Source organism: Oenanthe melanoleuca, chromosome 1A, assembly GCF_029582105.1.
Source record: "Oenanthe melanoleuca isolate GR-GAL-2019-014 chromosome 1A, OMel1.0, whole genome shotgun sequence".
Taxonomy (NCBI): Eukaryota; Metazoa; Chordata; class Aves; order Passeriformes; family Muscicapidae; genus Oenanthe; species Oenanthe melanoleuca.
Genome location: NC_079334.1, coordinates 56,470,538 through 56,487,076, shown reverse-complemented (window position 1 = coordinate 56,487,076; position 16,539 = coordinate 56,470,538). Strand labels below are relative to the sequence as shown.

Sequence of the window (16,539 nt, the reverse complement as noted above, 5' to 3'; positions counted from 1 at the left end):
AGGGAGTGGCTCTGAGTTTTGTCTCATGTGTTCCTTTCTGGGAGTGCAGGATGCACCAGGACAGCTGCTCTGCCAGGGAGGGAGCCTGCTGACTTTTAGTAACATGGCAGGAACACTCCCAGTCCCACTGGGAGGAGGCAGATGGTGGCTGTGCACATCTGGTGAAGGGGTGGGGGGCACAGGGGTCAAGGGAGAAGGTAACACAGAGCAAATGTAAAGTCGTGCCTATAAATACACACCCACTGCTGTAGGATGGGGGCTGTGGAGGCAGAGCTGTACTTCTGTTTGCTGCTCCTTCCAACAAACAAGCCTTTGGCGGAGCCCTGCGTTCCTGCACAAAGAGTTCATGGATTCAAAGGCAGTGCTGCTCCCTGGTACATGCCTGCTGGCAGCTGGCAGCAGTAGGCAGAGAATCAGGCAAGGCTTAAGGAAAACAAGAGTACTGAAGAGTGATTTTCAGCCCATGTTTCACACACAGAGGCTTCTCCTGGTATAACATGGTAAGAGACGAACAGCTAAGATCCCTGTGTGATGCTGCAGCTCTGGGAAGCCTCAGATGAGCCCACCAAACATGACAAAACAGAGGAGAGGTAAGGAACATGCAGGGTCTCAATGCACTTGGGTGCCTGTGAGTAAAGCTGCTGCTACATCAGCAAGGGCTTGGTCCTTCCTCAATGACTTGAACCCATCTGTGTCAGAGCATCGCTGGGAATTTCCAGTGAAGTTGATTTATCAGCAAGTGGAAGATGCTCCTGAGGCCAGCTGTGCTCAGTTCGCTGGAGAGATGAGGCTGAGCTTTGGGTTCTGAGCAGGCAGGGACAGCAATGGCAGCCTGGCCCCACGAACTGGTCCTGGGGCTGCTCCTGCTCCTGCCAGCACTTGCCATCCCCAGCACTGACCCCTCAGCCTGGCTGCCAGGGCGCACCAGGGGAGCTGCCTGTCCCCGTGTGCCTTCCCCACTAATGGAGTTTGACAGGGAGAGAGTGAAGCGTGCAACCAAAGAACCTGAGGCAGCTTCACTTCTGAGCACAGGATGGGAACGAAACAGCACAGCACTGATTCCCACCACAGCATCCAGACTTCACAGTCCCTCTTTGCTGAAGCCCGGGGCATATTGTCTGGGGGGAGACAAAAGAAGGATGGACTGGGAGGACCACAAAAGAAGGATGGACTGGATTACTGGGGAGTTGAGGTACTTCAGAAAAATAAAGTTACTGAGCACAGAAACAGTTCCTCATGCTGCCATTGGTGCACTTGAGAGGTCTTCAATTTTGATAACAACTTACTCATGAGCTACTGCTGAGGGGTCCACACCAGGTACAAATATACTGTAAGGAATCACTTTGAATTTTTTGCACAGCAATAAATTGCAACAGAGAAGCAATCCCTTGTTAAAGGCAGAAAGACAGGGGAAGAATATTTATGTTATCTAGCAAAGTAAAACTGATTTTTTGCACCTGGTCAGCTCCCTGAAAACCTTGAGCCTGCTCCTTCCCAATGGTCCCTGGGGAGCAGCACAGGTCTACAGGGAAAGAAGCAACTAAAACACTGCTTGCTGCAGCCACAAAGCTCTTTGGGTGCAGCTCATTTCATTCCCAGCAAAAGCCATCAGCATCATGACCTGCAGAGAGATTAGGCACATCCACAGGTTTATTTTAAATCCCAAGATTTAAAGAGAAAATGTGGGACTGGAGGAACAGGGCAGCAGGAAATTGTGCTTTTTAGATAAACTGGCCTCTTGTAGCAATGAGGAGCCAGCATGGGATGAGCAGACTGAGCAGGTGGGAGATGCAGGCAGGGAAGGCTCAAGGATGACATCAAGGATCCCATCCTGATGAGTGGACATGCTTCAGAAGAGTCAGAAATGTCTCACATTTCTATTCAGGTCAGCACTCAAGGGCTTTGGTCAGCAGTTAATTGTCAGACATGTTAAATGTTTATTAGCTGCTACAAAGACTTGTCTCTTGTATTAAAAAGACAGTTGAGAAACTCCTGTGAGTTCTCCTGAGACTGTAACTGTCATTCATCTTGCTAAATATCTCCCCTTCCACTCAACGTATCCCTTGTCTTTTCCTTTCTATACACTTCTCAAAGTTTGTTGGGCTCAAATAGTTTTTTGAAGTCATCAAATGCTGAAAATAGAAAAAAACCATATTGACCTGCTTAACTTAGAAAGCTCTAACACCTCTTGGTGAAGTTGTGGGTTGGCATCATTATCCAGATGGTAACACTGCTATCCCTTAACTGACTTTTCTCCTTGCTTTGAAAAAGCCCTTGAAAAAGATTACAGAGATAACCAGATAGATGAAAGGGAGAAGCTTTACCCTAAAAGCAGCACCCAAAACCACTCAATGTGAGCCCTTGATAATCCTTTGCCAGACTGCTATTCCCATCAGATCAAACAAGACAGAATGAGATTTAGGCTATGCTAAGTGCCATGCAGCAGTATTACAGTCCTACTGTCACACCTTCTAGCAGCTTTTATCTTTTTTCCTTCTTTTCTTCCCCTCTTCTTGCCCCAAAAGAATCTGATTTAACTCACAAAACCAACTCCAGCAGAGGCAGCTAATAGGAGTTTTGCAGGTCCCTTCTGCTTCACTTGCTCTTTTACTGTGGCTTTGCTTGCATTGTTTCAAAGAGATGGAGTCAAACTTCACAAATATGACCAATCTGAGAGCATCAGAACTCTTACCCACTGCAAAGACAACCAGTAATATCAATACTGTAAGGTGAATTCTCAGGCATTTTTCTAGAAGAGACTTTGTACAGCTTTACACTAAACAATGAAAACAAAAGCTTTCTGAATACTCCAACTGCATTCACAGTTTTCCTGTGTCCCACACCTGCATCTCCAGTAGAAGTATTTAAACACTTTGAAGCTGAATGTTTTAAAAAGCCATTCATAACCCTGAAAGAACAGTGTTTCTGGTAAAGCAAACTGGCCTGGAGAACTCTCTGCTCCCTGTGCCCACCCAGGGCAAGCTGTGAGCCTGCTCCCAACACAGGCAGGTGCAGGAAAGCAGCTGAGGGGAGGATGAAAAGCTGCTGCAGCTGCTAAAGGATGGTAGCAAAGAGGCAGCCACAGTCACCTGGAACTCTACACCCTACCAAGGGAATCATGGTCAAGCTCCTGAAACTCCTTTGCATTGCTGCCTGTGGGAATGACACCACAGTGGCAGGCCAGGAAATCTGTCCATTCCTGGTAAGGAAAGGTCCAGGTAGTAAAATGGCACAAACCTTGAATCCAGGGAGAAAGGTTGTTTGGAGTCCAGAGGATAATGGTGAGGCTGCTCCAGACTGAGAGGGAGGAATGGGCTGGAAGAGGTAACTAAAAGTACCAATGGTCATAGAATAGACTTGGTTCCAGAAGTTCATTTGGGATAGGAATTTTGTTTTACTGAAGACAATCAATAAGTCTTCAGGATGGGATTTGGGACTGCAGCACACAGGAATATGGACAGTGCAGGAAGGTGCTTGTGGCAAAGCAAGATGATTGCTGCTGCATGCAGCCAGTGCAGGCTGCCTGAGCCAGGCAATTTGCAACATCACAGCAGCTGCTGGGAAGCCTACCTGACTCTAATTTGGGGAGATAAATAAGTTCAGGGGCTTTGTTAATACTTGAAATGCAGAATTTTCCATGACAATTTGGTAAACTTTAGCAGTCCTAGCTCAAATGAGCTTTTGTAAACTATGCTGGCAGTACAGGAATCAATTCAAATGCAGGAAGTTACCACTAAAATCTTATCTTTAAAAAGGCAGGCTCACTCCTGTTGAGGACACTGTAAAAACACCAGCACCAAAGTAGTTGTGGAAAAATAAACAGCGCTATGGGTGAAAGCAGTATCATCAAGTCTCCAGCACAGAGGAAATCACAGCTGTTGTCATACAAAAAGATGTAATACACTTATATTATTGTTCAAGATGGAAGAAACCCTGTTTATATAATATACAAAACATACTCTTGAAGGGATTAGACTAAATAATGCCCTAAATTCAGCATCTTCTAGTCTAATAAAGGACATAAAACCTGTTCAGCAATCTGTTTCTATTTTAAAAGACAAGCTATGGTATACATTACAAATATTGTTTGTAAAAGAGAGCTATGGAAAGAGGGTTGGTGGAATGTTCTGCATACATTAATGCTTCATTAAAAATGCCATAAGAAGTAAAGGAAAAAAAAATCCCTAAGTTTAAGAAGCCCTCCCACATAAGGAAAAGGATTTTAAAGCACTTATTAAATTACTTCACTTGCATGAGCAAAACCATGAGCTTTCCTGGAAATCAGGACAAGCTGATTATATAAGACCCTGATAGTTCTTCTTTAAAATGTTATTTCAACCCATGAAGATTTATATCTAGAGTTAAAAGGGGAAAAATAAAAGTATTATTTGGGTTGTGTTCTTAACGGATCTTAAGGTGTACCACTTACAATTACTAGAATTAATTAATTTTATATGGAATTGTGAATCCTAGTGCTGCCCTCCTGGGCTCTGCCTTTGGTCAGATGGAATTGGATTTACACTGTAAGCTTCAGAAGAGGCAGGGAGCATATTTCTGCTCAGCAGTGGGACTGCACCCTGTGCATTCCTGTCCCAATCAATCACAGGGCAGCTGGAGGACAATGGGGCCAGACTTCTCTTTAGTATTTTGGTAAAAGTCTGTTTGCACTGCAACTTTAGGGCAAAGCAGAAAATGGAAAATCTGCTGTGTAAGAGCACATCTATGTGATACCATGTCTATTTAATCCAGTGCTTTAAAAATTACTGTAAAACTGAACAGTAAAACCTCCAACAGCATCACCTGTAGGACAAGAGAGGAGCAGGGGACACCTCTGGTTATTGCAGACTGCATAATGAAGAGATCAAAGGGCTGACAGAGATGCCTGAGTGCCACCCCGGGTTTGTGAATGGCCAGCAGAGTTTGTGAATGGCCAGCAGGGTTTGTGAGTGACCACCCTGGGTTTGTGAGTGACCAGAGTGCTGCAGCCTCTGACCCAGCGCGGCCCCGCTGCTCCTGGCAAAGCTGCCGGGTCTGTGCCCAGCCACGCTGTACCCAAGGCACAGATGGGGCTTTCACGGTGCTCCCCAGGTGCCATTTGTCCCTGCCCCGGGCAGATGAGCGCTCAGAGCAACTCCCCAGCTCAGGACAGCAGCTCATTATGGAAATTAACCCTTTGCTGGACCCAGCTTTCAACTCTGTTTCAGCAAGGGTGAGTTTAAATAAGAGGAATTAACACACATTCTAATGGAAAAGGTAAGAATTTGGCCCTTGAATGGATGAACTGTCCTTCAGGCTGGCTCAAATCCTGACATATCTAATAGGGTTTCTTTTATAGAAGAAAAGTTCAGTTTTCAAGCCTAATTTAAAAAGAGAAAGGAAATAATTGCCCTGGCCACTTAAAGAAGTGCTCTTTTCAACACAATCCCTGCTCAGGGAGGACACCTGCAGCAGGGTCATCTCACCTAACTTTAAATGTCTGCAGAGCAGCTGGCTGCCTGAGAGACCTCCTGTGTCCCAGGCCACACTCCATTCACAGAACAGAGAAAATGGGAGCTTTCAGGACACAAAGCAACTGACCTATTTTAGGTACCTGCTTCAGGATGAGATGAATCAGCCCCAGCAGCGCCTGTTTCTCTCTGTTGACTATAAAGGGAGTCTGGCAAATATACCTCTGGCCAGGTAAATACCACCCCTTGTGCTGAATACAAGAGAAAGAAATGCACAAAAATGCTCAGAATGAGACTAATTCATACCATTCACACCACGTTGCAAGCAAAGCATTTAAGACCTACAGAGCGGAAGAAGCACTCCAATTAGCTTTAATATGAAGCTAGAAGGATCCTGGTAACACAAGGAAATTAATATCTAGGCAGTAGGTCCCTAGAGTAATTGCACAGTTGTTACAAAGGAAGTTGCAGAAAATTACCATTTGCAAGGTTGCAGCAAACAAAAAGATAATATCTTGATGTAGGCCAGTGCAGGGATCTGAAGGCTCCAGACACCCAAAGTTCAGCTCACACAGCTGAATGACTACAGGTGGAAAAAGCCTGAAGAGGGTGACTGATAGAAGAACAAGATGCCTGCAGTTCAACTTAGGTTCATATGAGACACACAAAGAGCAGGCTCAGAAATCTTCCAACAGAGCATTAAAGAAAATATGAGTGATTCATGTCACACTAGTGACTGATGTCTGCTTGCCTGCCTTACATACAGATAACCAGCCATGCAAAATGAATAAAGGATTCAGTGGAAGGATTGAAAGGAAAACTTAAGTATTCCAGATTTGCTACTTGGTCTAACGCATGACACTGTCTCAGCCCAAAATCTTCATCCCAAGGGTTGTTCCTTAATTCTTCCACGGTTAGAACAATTTATCAGTGTCCAAACATGACCACCAGCAAGCCCATTAACTGAATCAGTCTGGATGAAATTTAATTGCAGACAAAGACAAAAATGTGTTGCAGTTTAAGGATGGCATTTTAAACTTGGGAAAACAAATTGAAGGGAACAAAATCCCACCAGTTCTCAAATGATTTGCATTCTTGGCTTTCGCTGCTATATCTGAGATTCAACACTGCCAGTGTTGCTAGTACTATCAGCACAGAAATTGCAATTAAAATATTCACAGCTGATTACATATGCAGCTCTGTCAGCCCTATACTTATCACCTATGCCCCTGTAATTCAGTGTCATGGATTGAGAGTCAAGAAAAGCTAGTTTTGTAGACAAACTAGACTAATCACAAGTATAATTTTCAAAAAATACACATATGAAGAGACACAGTTTGTATTTTAATATTTGAGAAATAAATCCTAGTAACATCTAGTGGTGATCAACTAGTATCTCTTTAACTGGCCTGATCACTACATGGGACTGTGTGGTGCTATCAGCTTCAGGAAGTGTAAATATTTATAGCAAACTCCTCTTGGCTGCTTTAGAAGTGTGGACAGAAAACAGTTGACTTTCTGAGGCACAATCACTGTTGGCTGGAATGTAAAAGTCAGCTTTTATCACTCCAGCAAAAGCTGGCACCATCCACGCATGTAGTTCAAGGGCAGAGCTGGCTCCCAGGCCAGATGGAGCCCAGTGCAGCTGTGTGTGACAGCCTTTCCCAGGTCACTGAGAAGATGGCTCGAAATTTTAGGGCTTTAGGAGCCAAATGATCATCTGAATCTTGAATCCTGAAGATCCCCAGGCTGGTTTTGTCATGCTCATGTAAATCTGCTCTAATACTTCAAAACTTTACTTGATTTGAAAAACAAGACTTTTCATAACTTTTCCTAACATCTTAAGATGCAAAATAGTATTAGCTATGAGGTCATCTACCCTAGCAAAATTTTAAAAATCTGATGTAATTGTTACTTTCTAAAGATCATGGGCTGATTTCCTGAAAAATAACATTCCAAATGCATAACAAGGGTGCTCCAGTTTTAGATTTTTACCTATATTTATATTGGTTAAGCTTTCAGAGCTTTTCTTTCCTGATACAGATGACAGGACAGCTGCAGCCTTGACTTTCCAGGTGTTAAGAGAGAGAGGCAGTTTTGCAATAACTCATTATTAATTTAAATTATCATTGTACATGGTTTACTTCCTTTACAAGATGATTATGTGCTCCTTCCAAAGGCACTGGAGAGTTTGAGTACAGGGGGGTGGAGGGGAGAGTTCAGTCTCTATTTCTGCCACTTTGCAACTCATCCCATGAGTGGAGAGAGGGTAATGGCATTTATGATACATCTCCTGAGGCATATTTTTCTTACTTTTCAAGGGTCCTAGTGTGCAGATAAGTTACTGCTCCATTATCATAAATGTAGAGAAGAAAGAAGCATGATTTTTACCGTATGAGAGCAAGCCTGTCTTTTTCAGATGGATGATCATCGAGCCACTGGGAGTAGCGGGCAATGGACCACTCAGCTCTCTGGTACAGAGAAACACAAACACCAATTACACAAAATGCAAAAAAGGAAACAGACACACCAATTTCAGAATCAAAGATAACATAAATGCAAGCCACACGAGGCTCTCAATACCACAGCGATGCAGAATGAGTTAAGGAATCAGACAATTAACAGGAATAGCCCAGTATGTTATTTGGGAACACAGAGGTAATCTCCTACATCAGCTGTTGGCCCATTTCTGACAGGGTTTTATCTAGATTTCCTGCATCTTACAAGAGAAGGCAATTTGCAGTCTGGGAAAAGATCTGCAACTTCTACTATGAGCTGACAGAATAGTAAAGAATTGAGAGTGTATTTAATATCAGGTTATCATATCCCTACTATTAATCAATCAATCAATTAATTTTGTAAACCAATTACCATTACACCTTTGCCACAATAAAAACAAAACCAAAAAATTATATAAAATATGCACGTGAATAATTTTTAACTAAAACAGCTAGGGCAGACTACAATGCTCATTTTACCTTAGGACATCTGAAAATAAAAGATGTTGATCTTATTACCTGGAAGGGTGATTTTAGCTCTGGTGGTGCTCTTGTAAATAAGAACTGAAGAATACTGCTGAATGGAATAACCTCTCCCAGAGCTGGGCTACTGGCAATATGCTCACTGGTCTGGAACAGCAGTGGTCTGGAAAAATGTAACAATATACTCAAAAAATGAAGTAAAAGCTTATTCTATGCATTAGAAAGGTGTCTCTATGTGGTGGCAATATTGTGTTAGGATAGAACCATCGAGTTTTTTGCCACTAATCTGCATCTTGGGTTTCCAACACAGGTCCAGTTTGCAAAAATTTACAGTAGCTGCCTATTGTAATTGAACAATATAAGACTGTAAATTTTGTATTTCAGTGAAAACATTTAAGGTAACTATAGAACTTGCTGTCATACAGAAGATGTACTGAAAGCAACACCAAAAAGTACAATTTGGCCAACATTTGCATGACAAAGGTTATTAAATCATAGTTATACTCTGCATAAAATTTAAAAGAACTTTAATCTATTTCTAATTTGCGGGTGGGTGTTGCCAAAAAAACTCTCAGTTCAATCAGAACTAACAGGAGGTAAAAATCAGTTTTGAAATACAGTTTAGTCATACTGTGACTGCAGCTCACCTGAATGACCTCAGCTGTCTGTAGGATTTTCCTAAGTCAGAGACTCGCCGGCACAGCGGTGCTACTGCTAACTCCATCTACAAAAGCAAACAGTTCAATCTGAGTTAGATTCTCCCAAAACATAACACCTGGTATTTGAAGTAGCCTGTCTTTGAGCAATAATCCAAACTTGCAGACTAAGTCAGTCACTTCTCTCTGGCTGCTGAATTAAGACAAGAAGCTGTCTGTTCCTTCCATACTACGTTGCCCAAGCCAAGACTTCTGCCTTATTCTTGGCAACACAATAAGCACTTCGTGACAAATGATAGAGACAATCTGTGCACAACAACAGAAGGGGCCTCATGAGCTTTCTGAGACTAAAGCTTTGTTTCCTGCAGTAGGTTTATTTTGTTGGTGATGAGTTTCCTAATGAAGAACATACATCAATATCCCAAAAATCTGACCGTAGCCTGGGAAGAAAGCAAATCTAGGCAGGTCTCCACAAATCACTGCTAAAGCAGTAAAACTGCAGACACATTTCAGCTGGGCGCACTTTCCTTTGGTGAAGGACAAGGTTAAAATGATTCCTTCCTGAACAGCAGGCCCCAAATTTTGGGGCACAAAACCAATACACATTAGATAGAAGGCAGGTGTGATCTACTGCCAAAGGGTCATAGGGAATCAGGGTCAAAAGAGTAAGAGCATTACTTCCATACTTATTTTCACACTGTTGGGTTTCTGAGTTAGAGCAGCCATCTTTAAAAACAAACAAGTTTGAAACACTTTTTGTTGTTGAAGCATGGGAGTTGTGTTTTTTTAAGAAGAGCCATGCTCCACTTGGGTTTTTACATCTAAATTCTGTCACAGGCTCTTCATTAACAGTGAGGACAGAGAAGTGAGAAAGAACAATTTCCCTTCTGGATCCCAGACTGAACATGAATATTACACAGCAAAATTTCAGTTAATGTGCACATCAGTAACAAAAACCACCACTTAAAAAAACCTCACAGGTAATTTTACTCAGACATGGATTAAGTCTTTCTTTTTTGCATTCCTGAAGTGTCAGTCAAATGAGGGATCAAGCTTTAGTCTCCGTTTTTTAAAATCCCCAGCCTGAAAGACTATTCAGACTTTGATTTACACATAATGCACAATTAAACTAAGTTTCAAAGGATGACAGCTAAAATAAGAAACAAGATCAAAACCCACCATACAATGAGTTTCCCTTGTAAGTAATATTGCTGAACAAGTTTCAAAGTGTTTGTGATATGACACTATTTACAGTGAAGTCTTTAATACTACTATATTGTTCTTTCCAGCTACAGCATCTCCTCAGACAGAGATGGCTGCTGAGCCACCAGCTTCACCAAGAGCACCTAAGTGTGCTGGGATTCCAGCATAAACAAGAAACATGGTGCAGTGGACTATGATGCCATAGCTCATCTAGACCACAGGAACTTAATTAGTGAAAAATGCAAATTAAGGCCTTATACTTCAGGCATTCCTCTTTAAAAGCAGGTGGCAGGATAGGAGTCATCTCACCTGCTTCTCAACATCTACAGGTTCTCTTCAAAGGCAGTGGAGAGAAAGAGCCACTCTTGGGGGGTGGGATGCATCTTTCCCCAAGGTGGACACCTAAAATAGCCAGGTGAATCATGTTTGTAGGAGTAAGCCCCTACACAACACTCAGGCAAAGCTGGGAAACCATCTTGGCTTCCCCTGCAGAGCAGGAGAGGTGGGTAGCTCTGGAAGGCAATGGGGAATGCCCCACAGAGCTTTCCTATGGGCAGTGCACAGCCACTGCTCGAGCCCAGGGACCTCGAGTACTTGCCCACACTGGGCACTTTCAAGCCACTTGGAATCTGCATTTTATATAGATTTCACTCACAGGAGGAAAAAGTGAATAAAATTCTAGGACATGGAAATAAGGAAATAAAGCTCCAGACCTGAGTAAGAGGCTGGCTTCCTCTTGCCTGCTGCCCTTTCTTAGTCCCCAAATCTTTAGTTTATGAAATAGCCCCTCTCTACACCCTGAGCATGAGGTCAGCTCTCCTGCACACGGGTGGGAGGTCACTGTCCCTGTGACTCAGGAGCCAGGAGCTGCTGTGCTGTGCTGAATCTGCTGGCACAAAGGAGTGAGGGCATGCTCCCAGGAAAGGCAGGCTCTGCAGGGAACTGCTGCAGGGAAGTGCTCCAGCTCCAAGCTGCAATAAAGCTGAACAACAAGTTCAGCATGCTGTTCCCCCAGGCTCCCCAGGGGCACAGGTGGGAGCCAAGAGGCTGGTCTGCCAGACAGCATCAGGAGCAAGCAGCCAAAAAGAGGAGCTAACTAAGTGTGCCTTGCTGCATCATGATACAAGAACCCTACAGATCCTGAAAAACAAATGGGAGCACGACTGATTTCTCCAGAGCTTTGTTTCAGGCATCAGTATTGGCTGGGGGCAGCAGGAAACCACTGATATCCTGCAGGATCTGGTGTCCCAGCTCTGGAGGGAGCTGTGGGCTTGTAGCTGGGAGGGACCAGGGAGAAGATAATTCCTTTAGGTTCTTTAGAGACTTTGATAACAGGCAACAAACTGCCAGTCTGACTTGTAGAAACAGAGCTGCGTGGATCAAACGGTACTCATGAGGGGGATGAAATAACAGCATAGCAAAATATAATTTTGCTTAATAAGTTTTAAAAGATTGTTTCAATCCTGGAACATAATATGAAGCAATGAGACGTTAAGTGAAACTTTCTACAGTTAACCAATTCCTTATTAAAACAAATTTAAATGAATTCTCTTGAATATACTTTGCAGTTTTCATAAATTAAAATTTTTAGTCTTAAGTACTGAAGAAGAAAAATTACTTTGGAAAATTCTATTACTTCATCTTCAACCTTTATTCACTGTAGGAAATTATTAGTATTGCTAGAACTAGATAGATTTAATGGCAGCAGATGGTGGATTCGTGAAGTAATAGCTGCCAAAGAAAAATATTGTTTTTAAGCTTTGCAGCATACTATACTATCTCACATTGACTCATGAAGAGTGGGAATGAGCGAAAACTAATGTGGTAAAAATGTACATAAACCACAGAAACTCTTCTTTTTAAAATTTACAATACTAGTCCTTGTGTTATAACACAATCTCTCTCCAATAAAAATTCACACAATAACTAAGACTGTTTTCTTTGCTTGAATTTTAGGTGTTTATCTGAGCCCAGCGACACAGCGGGATGCTACAGCATCCTTCTGCTGTCACAGTCATTTCTGAGGCCACTGAGAGGGGTTTATTGTCTCTGCTGAGCATTGTGCCAGCCCAGGAGCAAGTGCTGGGGAGGAACCATTCAGCTGGAACAGCTGCTGTTTTTAAGGTGCTGGAATTGGGCAGAGAATTGAGCGTGCATCACTTCTTGGTTGTGTTACCTGTCATCACCTGAAATGGCATCAACTGTTGATTCACACAGCAAGTTTAAACTGCAGCAGCCTTTGCTGTGATACACAGCTAGAGTTTCAAAGCCTGTCAGTGAGCTCTTACACCAGGGGATGGTTTTGGCTGTTGGCAGCCAGTATTTGTATCATGTGCAAGGCCTTTCACTCAGACACGTCCTGTGGACTTTACATATAAAAGGGTAAGTAGTATTATTTGTTTCTTTTCCAAATTTCCCTTCCAAACTGCAAATTTGAAAATTCAAACATCCAGGTTAAATTCAGTGATAAATCCGGTGTTCAAGCAGTAATTTGCAACCACAGAGGCTTCATGTGATATAATCATTAACACAGAATCCAAGGGGAGCACTAGGAGATGAATGTGCTTGCCAAAAAGCAAGCAGCAGATAGAACAGAAGAAGGCCTAATGACTTGCTTCTTCTAGCTTTGCTCAAAACTCATTGCTTTTCCATGATTTATTCATGTTAGCTTGCTATGCTTCGCAGGACACAGTGGCAGGCTCCTGCCCAACATATGCTTCTTCCCAATGGTTCATGCTCTCTAAGCCCAAAAAGGCAATATTATCTTTTCTTCTCATATGACTTTGCCATAGCCCATGGCTAGGTGGTCAATTATCTGTTGAACTATTCACTGGCTGGCCATATTGAAAAAAATACATCATATGCCTGGCTTCTCTAATTGGATTATGTTCAGCAACCCAAGGGTGAAGTTAATATGTAGTCTAGATACAGATAATGCACTTATATTGAAGAGTGGTTTAAAAAACCCCATAGTGAAGTTATTGTTTAGGGCCTATTGTGGTATTTTTGAGATCTCTCATTACTTAAACAGCTGTTTTTTCAGCTGGAAAATCTTAACATTAAATTTTTAGCAATTACATTTCCTCCTGGCCAAGATGAATCCCAAGTTTTTAAATGTTACCTCAGAATGCTTTTTTCTAGCCATTCACCAGGACAGAATGCTTTAACAAGCAAGGGAGCAGAAGAGCTGAATTATTATATGAAAGAAGCTGACCTTGAAGGGATGTGCAATTTGATTTCTCCCCAGTGCAGCAATGCCAAAATGGTTGATGTTTAAATCCTTCAGCTGTAACACCTCTACAATAACACACATCAGCAAATAATTCCCTCTTTCCAGGAAGATAATTAGCAGTAAACATTAAATGTATTTTAGCTTTAGTAGTTTCTGTCTTTATGACTGCAACTGTGATCACAGCACCCTGCTGCTCTCATTTATCTGTAAGAAACTAGAAAGTAAATTTTTTAGGAAAAATAATAAAAAGCACTTTTACACTTGTATCATCATGTTTGATCAAATGAGCAAACCTGTCTACATTTAAAGAAATCCAAATGCCTAATATTTTTACATTTTTCTAAATGTCACATATTGAATCAAGAAATCAGATTCTGACCACAGGCTAGCCAGTAAATAGAAACAGCTCTTTCTTCTACTCTAGAATTTTGCATTGTAAACTTCTACCATAATAATTTTTTCTAGGAAAATTAAATAAAACCCAAATATTTGGCAGTCATTTTCTGAGAAAGACTTGAAGAATTGGTGGCAGTATTAACTGTACCCTATCAAAACTCTGAACACAGTACTGAACAATGCCAAAAATCCCAACCATAAATCATGCCTAGATAAGAAATACAGGAAAGCATACAGAGAACAGTATCAACTCAAACAGGACCAATAAAAATAGTTCATTCTTTGCTGCATTGTCCAGCACTTCCATTGGGTTTTAGGAAGGCCTGAACTACAAGCCACAAAGTGTGCCTAAGTGCTGTAACAACTCTGAATACCAAGCAAGTCAAAAGGTCCTCTGGAAAAGAACCTGCACTCCACAGAAACAGAAGTGCTGAAAACCAGCAGGGCTTGCTGGCTTCTTGCCTCCAGGAGTAAATTTTTTTTCAGTCTGACAAGTACTGAATTAAAAAGGGAAATGTGGTATTAAATATGTGAATATTGAATTATGGGCACCTTGAAAATACAAAAACCAAATAAAACAAGCTGCTTCAGGAGTATACAGAGGTGACTTGAAAAATAATCTTGTACAACTGCTTGCATAAAAACTGAGAGCATGAAAAGACAGAGCTGAACTCAGCCCCTAGACTGGAAATGTTTCAAATGAGACTCCCAAGGACCTGTGGCCCTGCACTCGATAAAAACCTTGCAGTGCTGTGCACATTTCCTAGGGCTTGCAATGTTCCTGTAAGCACTGATTTACATGAAATCACATTAATGATATTCAGGCATGTTTCAAGCCTATCATAGCTGTGTTTCCAGCTGCCACAGTAGCACACACCCAGTCTCAGTGCTGAGAAATATGTAATGCACAGAACAGTCAAATGTGATACTGACACTGCAAACGGGGTAAGACAGAGAATTTAACACCAGTAATTCCTAATGTATGAGTAGCTGAGCCTCACTCCAGAAAATTGGCTGTTATGCACCTCAGCAAACCCAGTTCTGAATGAAGAGAACTTGAAATGTTTTCTCCCTTCTGTGTGGACACCTGTTGTTTTGAGGCAACTCATCAGTAAAACACGTTTTCAGTGCAAAAATTTTCAAATCAGACTCTCAGCCAAAGCTATTCTTGCTGAGTATAAAGCAGGTCTGTGTGAGTGCCCTGAGAGAATGTGAAGAAGCACAATATCCAAAATCTGATGCAATCTGAGGTTATTTGATTCATTGCATGTGTGTTTATAATAAGAACTCAAATTAATCAAAGCTTCTGAACAGATTTCTGCCCAGGTGTTTTGCTTGCAAGCAACCCCAAATTACCAGAAGGGGTTTTAGATCTCAAAAGTCAGCTCTGAGCAGGAAACATGTAACCCTTTTTTGCACAGAGAAAATTCAGAATTACTCTACAAGATAGAGCACAAGTAAAAACAGTTTATAAACAAACCTACTCCTACACACAGTATCTTTCCAGGCAGGTTGTTTCCTTTGGGTTTGGCTTTAGCCCAACAATGCAGTGCCTTTCTGGGACTGAAAAAAGCCCCTGCACACAGCACTTATGGCCATTTGGGAAAATTTATCCTTCTCATCAAGCCAGCAGCCCAGCTAAATACCTGGTCCCTGCCCTCCTCAGCCAAAAGCAGCAGCACCCTCTCCTAGTCCTCCTTAGGATTAAAGCTGCATTTACACCAGGACTCCTGGCTGGGTCAGAGCAACAACCACCTTCCTGCCAGGCTCCCAGGAGCTGGCATCATGGGCACGTGCACAAAATCCACCAGGTTTTTGGGAGGAGCACACACATCCCAGAAAACATGGATATAAAGCAGTGTCCACTTACAAATGTTTCAATCATTTTTCTTCTATGCTTCTGTGCAGAGATGCTCAAAGGCACAGAGTGAGCACTGAGGTGGCTCCATGCAGCTGGTTGGACAGGGATTTCTTGTCTTAAGCCCAATTTTAAACAAGCCAAGAATACGGTGCAGTGTGAAGAAAAGAAAAACACAAGCCCCCACATGCAACAACAGTTGAAGGCAGGACACAGAAATGAATTCAAACCCTTTTTTTTTTCCTAATTCTGTGGTACAAAAGAAATCACAGTATTTATCTTTACACAGTTGTCCATTCAGGAGTTATACTCAGCACAGTGGGGAAGACCACAGAAATTCCTCTACATTCTATGAAAATATACTTTCATTTTTCACTTCAAAGGCAGCCCATGTCAGAACGGGAAAAATCAGTGCTTAAAAATTATAAACAAGTTATATTTTTAAATTATATAAAGGTGCTTAGATCAGATGCTTTTACTGTACAATCTGGTGAAAATATTTTCCAAATTTATATGACTTACTTTAGTTAAAATTAGTATAAATTACAAGAATTATCTCTATTCCTTCCACAGGAAGAGTCAAGTGTCCTTTTTTTGCTTCCAATTTTATGCTATTGTCTTAAGAATAGAGAAGGGAATGGAACCTCCTCGCTGAAAGCAATTGAAAACTTCCCCTTCATTTCTGTGGTTAAGGGTTGATCTGCTATTTTATGAGTAATGAATAAAAGAATTTTACTCAGGAGTATGCAATTCACAGGCAAATGAT

At 41.9% G+C, this 16,539-nt stretch overlaps 1 protein-coding gene across 1 annotated transcript in view; it reads right to left on the bottom strand.

Moving 5' to 3' along the window:
- Positions 1-16,539, bottom strand: part of COG5 (component of oligomeric golgi complex 5) — a 177,519-nt gene that overhangs the window by 2,686 nt on the left and 158,294 nt on the right. Inside the window, exons 19-21 of the mRNA XM_056482133.1 lie at positions 9,076-9,152; positions 8,465-8,591; positions 7,839-7,918 (exon numbers count right to left, since the gene is read on the bottom strand). Of these exons, the coding sequence (XP_056338108.1) occupies positions 7,839-7,918; positions 8,465-8,591; positions 9,076-9,152 (284 nt within the window). The remainder of the gene's footprint in view (positions 1-7,838; positions 7,919-8,464; positions 8,592-9,075; positions 9,153-16,539) is intronic.